The 16,652-nt window shown below is 36.8% G+C and overlaps 1 protein-coding gene across 7 annotated transcripts in view; it reads right to left on the reverse strand.

Moving 5' to 3' along the window:
- Sephs1 (selenophosphate synthetase 1) overlaps positions 1–16,652 on the reverse strand; it is a 30,887-nt gene that overhangs the window by 3,363 nt on the left and 10,872 nt on the right. For 6 of the 7 annotated variants that reach the window (XM_077803050.1, XM_077803051.1, XM_077803049.1 and 3 more), the window contains exons 3-8: positions 15,339–15,442; positions 12,953–13,060; positions 11,706–11,860; positions 8,082–8,172; positions 5,681–5,780; positions 437–649 (exon numbers count right to left, since the gene is read on the reverse strand). In XM_077803050.1, coding sequence (XP_077659176.1) covers positions 437–649; positions 5,681–5,780; positions 8,082–8,172; positions 11,706–11,860; positions 12,953–13,060; positions 15,339–15,442 — 771 coding nt within the window. The remainder of the gene's footprint in view (positions 1–436; positions 650–5,680; positions 5,781–8,081; positions 8,173–11,705; positions 11,861–12,952; positions 13,061–15,338; positions 15,443–16,652) is intronic. The other variant, XM_077803055.1, reaches the window with a different exon arrangement.

Raw genomic sequence — 16,652 nt, forward strand, 5'->3', positions numbered from 1 at the left:
CTGTCTCAGGCTTCTGAGCCTCTGGGATTACAGGCATGCACCACTAAACCTAGCTCTATTTCACTCTTAAAAGAACAATTTTCGACATTTTTTCAAGAAAAAATCATAGTCAGTTCAATGTCTTCTGTAGGTATTAGTTTATTTCAAATACTAAGCTTCCAATGACATTTGGGTAATGACTTATCTTTCCCACATTCTCCCACTCCCATTCCACTGCTATCTATATTCCTATATCCAAAGGGAGAAGAAAGGAACACTCAAAATATGGCTCTTGGTCACACATGGTAGGTACTGGAAACCCACACAGAGTTGGCCAGAAATAATTAGGACTACCCTCACAAAGTGGAGACACACTCACACACTAGGCCACTGCTTTCTCATGGAGCATTCTGTTGGCTTAAGTCCAACCCTCAGACTTGGACCCAGGATCCCATACCTGATGTCTCCGGGCAGGTTCCATGCATGAGACCAAACATGTTCCCACAGGCCTTGCTCACAGCAGCCATCTTGGCCAGCACAGGGAGGTTGTGAATCACAAACGACACTTCATTCCTCTGTTGCTTAGCCAGGTTCTGAGCATGGCCCAAGATCCCGAAGCCTGTGATGTCAGTGGCTGCATGGGCATTGAATGTGTGCATAAGTCCTGCAGCTAAGAGAGCCAGAAGAAAAAAATACCTTAGTTGAAGAACTCAAAATCACAAACTAGTGAAAACTCATTTGTCAGGGAGATGGCATACAGAAATCATGAAAAAAGATAGTATTACAAAATTAGCAAAATCAACAAAATTCTGATTTTCCTTCTTCCTTTTCTTCCTCTTTTTGTGGTGCTGGGGATAGAACCCAGGGCCTCACACAAGCCAGTCAAATACTCTACCACAGAGCTATACCCCTAGCCCTGATCTATTTCAATCTAAACTGGAACCCGTCAGCAGTTTCAATCAAGAGCTATTTCCAATGTGCTGACAAAAACTATACAGAGGAATTATTCAACAGCAGGTAATTTAGATCTCCTCCTAAATACAAAGAGGACTTTTAAAGATTATTTGACTTAAAATCAAAGTACTCTTGCTAGAGATCAATTATCTGAAAGTTCTTTACTTTTCAATTGAAAAGAATATCAATAGGGGCTGGGGTTGTGGCTCCGTGGTAGTGTGCTTGTCTAGCATGTGTGATGCACTGGATTCAATTCTCAGCACCACATACAAATAAATAAAGGTTCATCAAACAACTAAAAAATATTAATAAAAAAAGAATATCAATAGACTATATTTTGGAGTTTGGGGGTAAGTTTAGGGAGTTCCCACATGCCCCTCCCCCAGTTTTACCTACATGAACATTTTGCATCTACAGCACAATGAGTCAAATTAGTACTTAACTATCAACAAAAATTCATAACTCACGAGGGTTGAGTGTGTTAATTCTACACATTTACAAATGTATAACAACAGCCATCCAACATTACAGAATCATGCTCTAAAAATCTTGTGCTGTGCCTAGTAACCCTCTCTCCCCCAAACCCCTGGCAGCCAATGATCATTTTACTGTCTTTACAGTTTTTCCTTTTCCAGAATGTGCTATCAGATACATCATACTGTAGAAGCTTTTCAGAGTGGCTTCTTCCACGATAGCACCTTTCTTTTTAATATCAATGATATTCTATCATCTGGATATGCCAGTTGTTTATCTGTTGATCTACTGAGGGACGTCCTGATTCTAAGTTTTGGCAATTACAAAATCATGAATAAAGCTGCTGTAAACATTTACATGCAGGTTATTATGTGAATTTAAGTCTTCAGGAGGGTAAATTAACAAAAGCACAATTGTTGGATCACATGGTAATAATGCCCATTGTTCCATATCTTTGTCAGCATTTGTTGTTGTCAGCCTACTGGATTTTAGCTGTTCTAATAGGTGTACAGTAGTAACTCTTAGTTTTTACTTTGCAATTCTCTAACAAAATGAAAGGCTGTGTAGCTTTTTATGATTATTTGCTATCTATGTATCTTCTTTGGTGATGTGTATGTTATGGGGTTTGGCCCTTCTTTTTTTAACTGAAATGTTTTTCTTAAAAAAAAAAAAAAAAAACTGGATTATTGACTTCTAAGAGTTCTTCACTTATTCTAGCCACCAGACGCTTACCAGATACATTTTGCAGATTTTTCTCCCAATCTAAGGTTTATCTTTTCTTCTTCTTAATAGTCTCTCTCACAGAGCAGATTTTTATACTAATGAAGTCCAACTTATCCAATTTTTCTTTCACAGAAAATATTTCTGTGTTTTATCTAAAAAGTCATCTCCAAATTCAATGCTAACTAAATTTTCTATTTATCTTCCTGGAGTTTTACAGTTTTGTTTTTTATTTAGGTCTACATCCATTTGAAGTTAACTTTTATAAAGCATGTAAAGTCTATGTCTAGATTTATGTTCTGCATGTGAATGTCCACTTGTTCCGGAACCATTTGTTGAAAAACATTTTTCCCAATGAATTGCCTTTGTGTCTCTGATAGAGGTCAGTAGTTTGACTATGGCTGTGTCAATCTATTTTTCTATTTCTCTCTATGGATCTATAAATTATTTCTTACAAGTAAAGGGGGGAAAGTATGAAAAATTTATATTTCAAAATAAATTGTTCACAAATAGGTAACAGGTTACTAAGTGCAGTGTCACATCCCTGTAATCCCAGTGACGTGGGAGGCTAAGGCAAGAGGATTCTAAGTTCAAGGCCAACCTCAACAACTTAGCAAAGCACTATCTCAAAATACAAAATAAAAGGGATTGAGGATGTAAGCTTAGTTGTAGAGCACCCAGTACCACCACCCAAAAAAATTAAAAAAAAAAAAAAAAAAAAAAAGGCAAAATGTAATCCCTATCTGGTAGAACATTATCTGGCTATTAAAAACTACGTATACTAAGTAACAATAAATGTTGACAAGGATTTGAGGAAAAAAAAAGGTATACTCATATGTTATTGGTGGGACTGCAAATTTTTTTATTTGGTACAAGCACTCTGGAAAACAGTATGGAAATTCCTCAGAAAACTTGGAATGGAACCACCATTTGACTCAGTTATCCCACACCTTAGTATATACCCAAAGGATTTAAAATCAGCAATACCATAGTTACACAGCCACATCAATGTTTATAGCAGCTCAATTTTCAACAGCTAAACTATGTATGGAACCAACCTAGGTACCCTTCAACAGATGAATAGATAAGAAAATATGGTACATGTACACAATGGAATATCACTCAGCCATAAAGAAGAATGAAATTATGGCATTTGCCAGTAAATAGATGGAACTGGAGATTATCATGCTCAGTGAAATAAGCCAAATCCCAAAAAACAAAGATTGATGTTCTCTCTGATATGTAGATGCTAACACACAATAAGGGGAGAGGGGATAAAAGTTATTTGGATTAGACAAAGGACAATGAAGGGAAGGGGGGATGGGAATAGGAAAGACAGTAGAATGAATCAGACATAACTTTCCTATGTTCATATGTGAATACACAATCAGTGAAACTTCACATCAGGTACAACTACAAGAATAGGATCCTAATTAGAATGAGTTATACTCTATATATGTATGCATGATATGTCAAAATACACTCTACTGTCATGTATGTCTAAAAGAAAAAAAACTATGTATATGAGGATATATAATATGGAAAAACAATCTTAAAATGTTAGATGAATAAAAGCAGATTCCAGATACATAATTTATGATTCACACTAGTTTAAAAAACAGCAGGAAACCAAAAAAAGTTCTGCGGGAATAAATAAAAAATACTAATGAGCTATTTTGGGGTGGTGGAACTACAGATAATTTTCTTTTCTACTGTTTTCCATCTTCTAATACTTTTTCTAAAATAAACATGTAATTCTTCTATAGTAGGATAAATGGGGAGAGAGAGATGTTAAAAAGAAAAGTTACATATAGTACACTACTGTAAATCGATACATAATACTTTGGAAAACAATTTGGCACTATCTAGAAAAGCTGAGACCAAAGAAGTTCTAGCAGTAATGCCCATGTCCACTGACAGCAGATCAAATAAGGCAGCCATGCAGTGGAATGTTATAAAGTAATTAGAAAGGCAGATGCTAAAGTAAATCTTTTAATATTTTTAATACTTCAAAATCAAGAGTGTCAGATGTGATCTCTTAAGATCTCCTGGGGACAAGAAAAGGAGAACAATGGAATGAGTCGGACCAAACTTTCCTATGTACATATATGAATATGCCACAGTATATTTCACCTTTATGTATATCCACAATAGATTAATAAAAAACAAGACCAAAAAAAAAAAAAACCCTATAAGTAAACAGAAGAAAGATAAACAGAGTAGAGAAAAGGGAATAAAAGGGTAGGAGGATGAGACACAAATGGAAAGTAACAGAGATCAAATTGGAACAAATTATACTCTGTGTCTGTTTAATTTTGTCAAAATGAAAGCCAATATTATATATAACTAAAATGATAAAAAAAACTTTTTTAAAATTATTTTTTAATAATACAGTTAAAAAAAAAAGAAATTTTTAAAAATATCCTGGTCATGGGGCTGGGATTGTGGCTCAGCAATAGAGCACTAGCCTAGCATGTTCAAGGCCCTGGGTTCGATCCTCAGCACCTCATAAAAATAAATAAAATAAAGGTACTGTGTCCAACCATAAAAATTTAAAAAAAAAAATTTCTGGTCAGGCTGGAGGATGTAGCTCAATAGTAAAGTGCTTGCCTAGCATGAGCAAGGCCCTGAGTTCAACCCCCACTACCACACACAGAATTTTTTGCTGGGCAAAGTGGTGTATACATATCAACTCCAGCAACTCAGGAAGCTGAGCCCCTAAGCAACTTAGCAAGACCCCTTCTCAAAATAAAAAATAAAAAGGGGTGGGGATGTAGCTCAGTGATAAAGTACTCCTGGTTTTAATCCCCAACATTTCATTCAAACAAGAACAAATACAAACAAACAAACAAATACCCAAAGAATTCATGACTTAAGTATTACATATATTTGGATCAATATCATTTTGGGAAAGTTTAAAAATAAAAGGGAAAATACCAAGAAATCAGACAACCCATCCAATGTACAGAACACTCCTTGACTGCTGATGGGGTTGTGCAATAATCCATTGTACCCTGAAAACATCTTAAGTTGAAAAAGCATTTAATACACACAATCTACCAAACAGCATAGGTTGGCAATACAGTAGACTATAGAATATTGGCTGTTTACCTTTGTGACAAAATAGCTGATTAGGAGCCAAGGCTGCCACGTAGCATTTCAATCATATTGCCTATCTCCGGCACCAGAAAAGACCGATTATTCAAAATTCAAATTGTGGTTTCTGCTGAATATTTCTCACTCTAACACCATTGTAAAGATGAAAATTTTTAAGTGAAATCATCATTAGTAGGGGACCTGTGTTTGGATTTCCATGAGTAAATTCACATAAGCCAAATCAGGTACCAAGAGAAGATGGCCTATAGTCAACAATCACATCTGGCCAGCCACAAGTGGGTTTTCTTTTGTGTTAAAAAGCTGTGTGCATGTATGTGGTAGGGGAAATCAATGAGCAACTGAGACTCTATGTGGCCTTCAAAGCCTAAAATATCTACTACCTTGGCCTTCTCAGAATGTCTGCCAACCCTACCATAGAACCCTTCCCTGCCCATACCTGTCCTGTTGAGCCGTGCCATATTCATCATTGCTTCTTGGTATGCCAACTCTACGTCTTCTTGGGTGACTACTAGCTTAATTTTATTCCATTTTTCAGGCTAACAACAGAAACATAAGTCAAGGAGAAAAGAGGGGGAAAATATGATTAATCTTTACTTCTTACCACTGACACAAAGAACACCTTTTTGCTTAGTCATCTTCTGAGTTTTATTTATCTAACTTTATACCAAATATTAAGTGTCCATCAGTCCCATCGTCATGATTTCTTTTCTGTTCTCATTCTACATTTCTGTAACCAATATTGCATCTTATTGGCTATGTAAACCTGGCAATACACACAGCTACACTAACATGGCAACAGGTGTGTGAGCACAGGCTGAAGCTTGCTCCTCTTTGGGAGGGTGTAAATCACATTATCAATAGCTTTGAATGTCCTCTGGTTCTCCTCTTATCTCTCCTACTATGTCCACAGCTTTCATTTTTCATATTATAATTATATTTTTATTGATTTTAATTGAAGCCTGGAGTAAAGCTTTTCTTTTGGAGACTGGGTCTCACTATGTTGCCCAAACTGGCCTTGAGTTTGCAATCCTGCCCTCTCAGCATCCTGGGATTATGGGCACATGCCTCTGCCTAGGAGTGAAGCTATCTTAATGAAGAGAAGAACTGGAAACAACTTTAAGTGCATGCACACTCAGGTCAGTCATGGGTAATAAAAGAACATCATACTGAGGACAAAGAGGTCTGCCTTTATTACCCTCAGCCGAATTTTTGAAGAATCCAGCACTATGATGCTGGGTTCATGACATACTGTCATATGGCCCATTAACTACCCCCATTTATGCATCTACTTATTTGTTTTATTACAGAATAAAGAAAACCCAGTAACCTACCACCCAGTGTAATAACTAAACATCAGCAGTATCTCCTATATACCCTCACTCCATTGTTCCATCTCTCCCAAGAAGTAGCAATTATCCTGGATTTTGTACTTTCTTAACATTCAAAAAATAGTATTCTCATAATGCCTAAACAGCACACTCTTTGGTTGTTTCTGTTCTTCATAAAAAGCATATAGTAGGGCTGTGATTGTGGCTCAATGATAGAACACTTGCCTAACACATGTGAAGCATTAGGTTTGATCCTCAGTACCACATAAAAATAAATAAAATGAAGGTATAAAAATACAATAACATTAAAAAAAAAAAGCATAGTGTGCTGTTGATGTGTCTTTGGTACTTGCTTTCTTCAATTCTGAGCATTTAAAAAAACTGGTTTAAAAAAAAGCAAAGGTAATGTTGACCTCAGGTGGAGATACCAACCCCCTTGCCTTGCCTGCTTCCAGCTCCCTTGCTCAACTGTGTAGTCCTGGGAGGTTGTCCTCCTCGCTAGCATCTGTGAAGTACCCCCTGCAATGCCCTTCCTATCTAGTTTACATCCCTGGGTGAGGAGGGAAAAAATAACTGAGAAGGTGCAAACTTAGAGAATCTCTTACTCTGCTACATCTGTTACAAATAGGATATATACCCGAGGTTTATGAATGAGAGAATATACTACAATCTTATTAATTTCTGAGTTGTTATGGAAGAGAAAAAACAAATTCAGGTATGATTATAGTTCAGTGGGAAAATGCTTAGGAGAAATACCTTTCTATTCTAGATGCATTCTCCATGAGAGAATTACACATCAAAATGTTCATAATTACTAGGGCTGGGGTTGTGGCTCAGTGCTGGAGTGCTTGTTTAGCATGTGTGAGGCATTGGGTTTGATCCTCAGCACCACATAAAAATAAATAAAATAAACGTACCGTGTCTACCTACAACTAAAAAAATATTTTTAAAAAATGTTCTTAATTACTAAACAATTTAAAAGACAATTACCAAACAAAAACTCAACCCCCAAGACTAAAAGTTTGTCCCTAACTGGCCTTATTTATACCCCAAATACAACTTTCCACAAATTCTCCCCACAGTGTTTTTACTATCATCATCATAATCATTTGGTTATGCTGGGACTAAGCCCAATGCCTCACACATGCCAACAAGAAATCTACCACTGAACTACGCCCCCAGCCCCGTATTACTTTTTAATGTTTAAGATGTGAAAATCAAACCAAAAATACATGATGCTAATCCCTGGCCTCCCAAATTCTTTATAGAAAACCTCTGAAGCCCTAAGCTGGGGTTACTTACTTCAAAAGCTACTTGAAACTTTCAATTGATACAAGAATATGGGCAATTCTGAGGATATCTTTTAAGGACCTGATTGATGAAATTAAATTCCATGGTACTGAAAACTAAAAGTTTCATTTTCTAAACCCTCCTATAAAAATCACTACAACTCTGAAAAGTAATTATTGTGCTCCCGCCCCCATCACACACAAGCAGCAGTTTACTCACAATATCCAGCCACTGATGCACAGCGACAGCAACTTGTGTCCCCAGAGGTTTTGTCAACACAAGCACATCCCCTGGTACTGCATTATCTGGCCTGAAGAAAAGAAAAATAGCACATTCTTGTAAAACTAACCAAGGAGATCAACTCATTAAAACAGGAGAAGGAAAATTCTGTTTAAAAAAAAAAAAAAAAAGTACTTGCTTTTGGACTTACTTAAATTTAAGCCAACTGTTACCATGTACTAGGTGACATGGCCTTACAACCTCCTACTGAAGCTATTACTGCAACAAAATATTAAAAGGAAAATGAAAACATCCACAGACACATTGGTCAATTATCTATAGATTTAAAAAAAAAAAAAAATGTAACAGGCACAGTCCCACACACCTGTAATCCCAGGGGCTGAGAGGCTAAGGCAGAAGGATTGGAAGTTTGAGGCCAATCTGGGTAACTTAGTTAAGACCCTGTCTCAAAATAATATTAAAACAAAAAGGGCTAGGGATACAGTTCAGAGGTGGAACACTCCTGGGTTTGATCCCAGTAACATACACACACAGTATGCAAAGAAGCAAATCATTTAGTCTTCCAAGTTCCCATCAGGCCGTTTTCCCTTAGCCATATATGAGTGGGTGTAATTCACAGATGTACCAGAGTTCCAAATTATTTGAGGCAACAAGACTTCTCAAAGATGGCTTTCGTGATCACTTATATGGTAGAGACTCAGGTAGAATTTTTTAGATTATGGGATTTTGCTGGAATTTGAGTCTGGTGTTTGGTGATTTCTGCAACCAGCTTCCCAAACTCAGTGACCAATAATAAGTTTCCTATTTGGCACTCAAGGGTCAGGGTAGACCCTGCTTTAAAGAAAGAAAGCAAATTCTAAAAGGGCAGCCCTGAAAAGGAAAAGACATCCTCCAAAGAAAACAACTATTATATTTGTATCCTCACTACCAGGATGTGCATCCACCACTCAGACCTTTCTTGTCTCAGCTCAAGGAGCTGTCCACATCACTGGAACTACTAAAATGATATAAAAGCAAGTTAGGGCAAAGACTTCAGAATGCATACCACACTCCCTAAATCAACCTATAAGATTTGTATTCATTGTCAATTTTGAGCAATATAAAACTTGGAAATTGTACAGGAATCTCATCTCCCAAACACTAGACCTTCAGAAAAAGGATCCTTCAATTCTGGTCCACTCATACCTGAGGCTAGTAAATTATTACACTTTAACAGTTATGTGCAAGCAACAAATTTATATCAAGTGTAATAAACTATGGAGTTATTTTCAAGTTTATGGGCAATATGACAGAATGTAATCATATGTTCAAGTTCTTTCAGCTTTTTTTAAAAAGTAAATATATATGCTATTGGCAAAATACTCGTTAATTTTTCTCCCCATTCAATTCTTTACAAAAAAGCTGAAATGGGTGAGATAAAGATCCTTTTATCTAAGTGGAAAGCCTGAAAACTACTAACATATGCTATATGTTGGGAAAATAAAGCATTGGTGGTATACAAAATGCACGATCCTTAACGCAGAAGCTATCTGATAGTAAAAATAACAAGGAGCTTCCATCAATTTAAAAAAAATGGGCAAAAGATCTTATTGTGAAAAATGTTCACTTATAAGAATAAGGTTAACTGGGTATAGTGGCACATGTCTGTAATCCCAGTGACTCAGGAAACTAAGACAGGAGGATCGCAAGTTCAAGTCCAGTCTCAGCAATTTAGCGAGGTCCTAAGCAACTTAGACCCTGTCTCAAAAGAAAAAAAAAATCAAAAGGTCCGGGGATATAGTAGTAAAGCACTCCTGTGTTAAATCCCCAGTATCAAAAAAAAAAAAAAAAAAAAAAAAGAATAAGGTTAAAACCACTAAGCAGATTAGGCTAGGGATGTGGCTCAAGCGGTAGCATGCTTGCCTGGCATGCGCATGGCGCTGGGTTCGATCCTCAGCACTACATACAAATAAAAATGTTGTGTCTGCCAAAAACTAAAAAAATAAATAAATATTAAAAAAAAAAACAAAACCCACCAAGCAGATCAGTGAAGATCAAGTTTGTTAACCCCACTGAGTTTTCAGGATGTGGGGAAACTGATCCACTAAATTCACTGCTATGGAGCATAAACCAGTAGAACATCTATGAAGGGCAAGCTAAATGGAGATATCAGAATCATCAGCACATGTCACCCTGCTCTGGTGATTCCACTGAGAAATTTTTTTTCAGTAGATTCCCCTGAGTAAAATGATCTGTTATCTCTAAGGCCCCTCACTAGAGTATTATTTACAATGTCAAAATGACTGAATATCATCTAAGTGTCAACAGCAGATTGGTTTAACAATATACAAGACTAATAAAAAGGATGCCTTGCAGGCAGGAATCAATCTGGTGATCTAGCCATAGGTGAAACCATTTGCACTGTGGATTCTTTTCATACCTTTTTGAATTCTGAACCTGCTCAACACAGTCCCTATCAGTACCTATTCAAGAAAGAAAGAAATAGAGTTTACAGTGCCTTCAAAAACAGGGCAGAGTGGCTTTTCTTAACAAGACATTAAATACGGAAAGTGACAACCTGTGTTGAGTTACATTTCCAAAGAATATAGAGAAAGGACCAAAAAACATATGAAAAGATACTTTGATTAAGAAATGCAAATTAAAAGCACAACGAGCTACTACTTCACACACAGTAGGATGGCTATAATCAAAAAGAAACAATAAACAGATTTTAGAAGGGATGTGGAGAGACTTATGTCCAACCAAAAAACCTGCATGAGTATTTATAGCATCATTCACAACAGATAATAACCCAAAGGTCCACCAACCAATAAATGGGTAATAAAACATGTGTGTCCAAATGATGGGTTACTCAGCCATAAAAAAGTAGATAGTAAGGATTTATGCTACAACTTTTTTTTTTTTTTTTTTGGGTGTGCTGGGGAATCGAATCCAGGGCCTTGCGCATGGGAGGCAAGCATGCTACCAACTGAGCAATATCTCCACCCCTATGCTACAACTTGGAAACATTACAATGAGTGAATGAAGCCAGATACAAAATGTCATACACTGCATGATTCCATATAAAATGTTCAAAACACTTAAATCCCTATAGACAAAAAGTAGAGAGTTTGCCAGAGGATGGTAGGGAGGAGGGAATTGGAAGGGATTGCTAATATGTATAGGGTTGCTTCTGGAATTGGATAGTAATGATGATTATATAACCCCATCCTCACAAAAATCAATGAATTATATACATTAGAATGATGAATCATCTGACATTTTGTTATGTGAATTATAATTCAATTTAAATATAGAAAATGTTCAAAAACAGGATCAAAGAAGTACTACTTGCTACAAAATGGATAGACTTTAAAATATGTTAATTATACGAAGTAAAATAAGCCAAGAAGGGATAGAAATGGGGACTGACAACCAAGGGGCTTCTTGTTGGGATGATAAAAATTTTCTACAATTGACTGGTGATGGCTGTACTTTATAGACACAAACCCACCTAATTGAATACTTTTGGGGTGAACTATATGGTATGTGAATGATTTATATAACAGTGAAACAGATCAGGTGGCATGAAACAAAAATCAACTTACATGATAATCAACTTACATGATAAATTCATTGGGCTGGCAGACAGTTGTAGCAACTCCTCCCAGAACAATCCAGGGGTTTAATACTGTTTGGCCACCGGTTACAGATGTTCCTGCTTCCTCAGCTGCATCTTTAAAACCCTGTATAATTAGGGGCATCACTTTATCCCTTTCCTAGGGTTTAAAAGGACAAAAAAGAAAAGTCAATTCTCTTCAATTCAGAAAAGAGCTTCTATACTTATAAAAAGAATCACAGGATCCTAAATCCTGAAAACTAACAATAAGGCAGGGTGTAACAAAAATAGGAAGTATTTCACATTGTAACCGTTTTTATCAAATGCTGGAAATTGTTATGGGCTACAATGCTAAGAGAACTTAATCAAGAGAGGAGGAGAGATGTATGGGACTGGTCCACAGGCTGGGCTCCAAGTCTGATGACCATCAGACTCTCTCTCAAAATAAAAAATTAAAAGGCCTGGGGATGTAGCTCAGTGGCAGAGTGCCTGGGTTCAATCCCCAACACTGCAAAACAAAACAAAAACCAACCTAGCTCCCTCTGCATATTCACCTTACCTTTGGGGAGGCTTACATTTACCAAAGAGTGTGAAGACTGGTGAGGGCCAAGATGGGAATGCACACAACAAGGCCCTTGCTGACACCACTACATATAACAGATCAAAGCACACATTGCTAGGGTAGAAAAGAGGGCCTACTAAAAACGCAAGATTTCCGTAAAGTAAGGCAAGCTGATTTGGGGGGAATACAGGGGTGGAGAGTCAATAAAACCAAGTATCTGTCAAAAGTAGCCAAGAGGAATTCATTTCTGGTTCAAGGAACAAGTACCAAAGACAAAGTATCTCCAGGAAATTACACAGAAGTGTCTTCAGTGACATCTTGCCACCAACACAAGGTTACCGACCCTCTAAGTATCAAGAGTCCTGGACCTATATATAAGGCCTGATCCCACAAGTCTGGCACTTAGGTACTATTACTATGGCCTATACTTTATTAAAACACACATACATAAAACTTCTAAGTTTCAATCTACCTGGAAGAGAAGGAGATAGCAGGGTGGTAGAAATAAAAAGATAAATAATCCAGATGCTCTCATTTTAATTTACTGCTAACCACCCCAAATTAGAGAGCTGGAAGGGCTATTGGAAGCCACATGGCCTCCTCACTTTCCAGATGGGAAACAAGTCAGAAAAGTCTCACAACTAAGACCACAAAGACCAGCAAGCAGACACAGAGGGACCTCCTACTTACCCTGTCGGTCATTTTATTACTGACTCCAAGGAGCATCAGCATATTGTCACATTCTGTAACCCCCATTGCATAGAGGTCACTGAGGACATTGGCACATGCTATCCTGCCCTGGGAAGAGAGGGGAGATGTGAGAAGCACAAACAGGGAGTTTCCAACTGCAGAAATGAAGACCAAGCCTATGGTTTGGCCTCCAAGGAAAACTCAGAGACTCTCCAGGAAGAGCAATTACCAGGATGTGGTCCTCAACTTCTAGATTTGCAAACTAGTTACCTTTCTTTTGGTATGTCTTTCTCAGACATTCCTGATAACACATTCCCTTTCTGTGTAGAATAAAGATTTACATGTTCTTTTTTTGTTTTTCCCCCCCAATATCATCATCCTGAATATCAGAAGCCTGATTTATCTAGATATAGGAGGGTGTGGGGGGATGTCAGGAAGACAAAAATTAGAACCAATAGTCTAGGAGAGTCAGGGAGTGAAAGACTCTGAAAACAATGACACTAAGGCAAACTTGGAAACATCCACTTATCTTAATTAAACAGATTCTACAAAAATGTTGACATTACTGGTTATGAAAAGAAAAGAAGATGGTTTTTATGTACTTGGATTGAAAAATTTTTGTAGCCTCAAGACTATAAGAAATAAACAGGAAAACCATCTTGTTTGAGAAACAAACAAAAAAAAAATAGAAGAAATAAGAAATATACAGGCCTAAAATAAGACTTTTTTCTAAAGAAGTATTTCCCAGTAAACTATACTGCTTTATTAGGAACTTGAAATTGTTTAATAGGAATGTAACAATAAAGGTTTTTTTTTTAACTGCCATTGGGGATTTTTAAAATGTAAGCTGCTATTATATACTCTTTTTTCAGACAATAACGAGAAAATGAAGTTTTTCCACTCATAAAAAGATAATCAAACTCTAAGGTAGTATTATCAGTTTCAATGGCTGTTTAATTGTTTTATATTTTCTTATAAATTCCTGGTAGATTAACAACCTTCTGCAGATCCACTAACATCAGGCCAACAGGTAGTATACAACTTGGAGACACCAATCACTGGTCCGAGTGGTAGTGACTTACTGGGAACTCACAAATGCTTTTTTAAAAATATTTTTTAGTTGTGGTTGGACACAATATCTTTATTTTATTTATTTATTTACTTTTATGTGGTGCTGAGGATTGAATCCAGTGCCTTGCACGTGCTAGGTGAGCAAGCGCTCTACCGCTGAGCCACAACCCCAGCCCCTCACAAATGCTTTTAAGAGATGATATAAAGAGAATAAATTCTGGCTTTAACCTCTCTGCCTCCTGCTCAGGTGGGACACATGGGTGTGGCTCACCTGCCCAGTCTCTCAGGAGTTTTGGACTAGAGGAGGGAACAGATGGAGGTGCAGAAAGAACACTGGTTCCTAATAACCTGTTTACTTGTTACAGGAATCCTAGCAGTGAATACCCATTATTTTGCTACCTCACAGTCTAAATTCCTCTTATGCAGATTAATCCCAATGTCCTCACCATATAGGAAGGACATCTGGCATTTTATAATAAGTGGGATATCCCCATGTCTTGATTGGCCTCTCTTGGTTGGTAGGGAAGTAGGGTTAAAGGCTGACTAGGTTAATGTGGTCATAAGCATGCCATAGAAAAATGGAAAATATATCTGTTGATACGTGATCAGTAGCTAGGAACTTCAATTCAATGATCAGATATATGTCATACATAGTGTCATAAACACTGTAGTGGGTAGGTATGCAGATGACTGATGGGAAGTAACCAATGCTGACGTTTATCAGAATAAATGTTCAAGAAGTCAAATTACAATGAGACACTAAGCTCCTTTATTTCTGGAAGGAAACCTTTGAGACAGAGTTCAGTAACATAGGAATGGTGAGGTTTATGAATGTCAAAGAGGGGTAGCGCGCTCGCCTGGCACGCGTGCGGCCCGGGTTCGATCCTCAGCACCACATAACAACTAAGATGTTGTGTCCGCCGAGAACTAGAAAATAAATATTAAAAATTCTCTCTCTCTCTCTCTCTCTCTCTCCCCTCTCTCACTCTCTCTTAAAAAAAAAAAAATGAATGTCAAAGAAACAGAATATAAGAAAACGACTAAAACAATAGGTGTTCTTATGCACAAACATACACTCAGGTACAAAAGCAAGAGAGGGACTTCCCTGTTCTACTTACTTTATGACAGTGCCAAGCATGAGCACAGAATGGGCCCAACTGCTTTGACTACAGGAGTCACAGCAGGGATGGGTAGTGTACTTTGGATATAGCAAGAACAAAAACCCCCAAATCACAGACAGACAAAACTACAGCTACAACCACAAACCAAATGCATATGTAATTCCAATGATAAAGACACATTAGGTTAAACTTACCATCATGTAAGGGTCATCTACGATAGGATAAATGTAATCTGTGGTTTGAACCAAGGAAAGACCACCATGCCTCAAAGGAATGACGCAAGTATCCATTCCAATGCCTGGGAAGATGGAAGTCATCAGCATCCAAAAATAAAAGGGGAAAGTCGTTTTATTTCATATGATCAACATTATGAACAAGAAGATTTCTGTATAAAATACTTATGGCAATTCTGCATTGCAAATGAGGCCATGTGTTTCCTATCAAGAACCATAACATGAAACTTAACTAGATTAAGAAAGAAAATATGAATAAAAAAGTTAGTCATCAAAACCCAATTTCAATATGGGATGATTTTTAATCCTTAATGTTTGAATAAAAATTCTTTTTATTTCTGTATTTTTATTGCATTACTATATCATATTATGGGTACCATTCAGGAATTCTTTAAAGATGAAAATAGTACATATGAATTTGTGGTTTTTTATCTATAAATACTGAGTATATTTTTAGATATTATTCTATTTTTCCAGTGGGGTATTTATGTATTTCACATACAGAAAATGCTACCATTACTTTTTTATTTTAATGAAAAATGAAAATGAGAAAGAACAAAGCCAGAATAAAAATTCAAAATTTTCTACTAACATCTATATAATTCATTTTATAGGTTCCCAAAAGCAATTTTTAAAAGACCTTAAAATTCCATGTTAGTCCCTTTCTGAAAAACTTAAAATCATCACATGTACTAGCTTACAATATAAACTTTCTGTCCACTGTAAAGAAAATTTCTCAGTGGGGCATTGTGACTTACGCCTATAATCCCAGCTATATGGGAGGCTTAGCTCAGTGGTAGAGTACTTGGGCTCTGGATTCAATCTCCAGCATTGCCCCCCCCACCCAAATTACTCAGTATGGATATGAGCAATACTTCAGGTTATTAAAAATTATTCCTCAATATTTAGAAAGGTAGTAGGGACCACCAATGGGCTAATTAAAAAGAATTCCCTTTTTCTGAAAATAGTTTTGATGCCACTACAGTAGTCTACATTAATCTGAAAATTACCTGTAATGTACACATTTTACAAATTCAGACTGGCATTCCCAAATAAGCTGAATACAGAGTGTTTTCCTATACCACCCATCTCAAAAGGATGCCCTTCCATGCTCTTAGGAAATATTTCACTTTGGCAGTCCAATAGCCAAAGTCAGGAAAAAAAAATCAGGATGAAGTACAAAAATAAGAAGATAGAGTCTACCCTATAAATGTGGAATTCCAAATGAAATAAAATCATATCTCAATCTCATTGAAAGGACTTTTCATATTTTAC

The sequence above is a fragment of the Urocitellus parryii genome, chromosome 9, assembly GCF_045843805.1.
Source record: "Urocitellus parryii isolate mUroPar1 chromosome 9, mUroPar1.hap1, whole genome shotgun sequence".
Classification (NCBI taxonomy): Eukaryota; Metazoa; Chordata; class Mammalia; order Rodentia; family Sciuridae; genus Urocitellus; species Urocitellus parryii.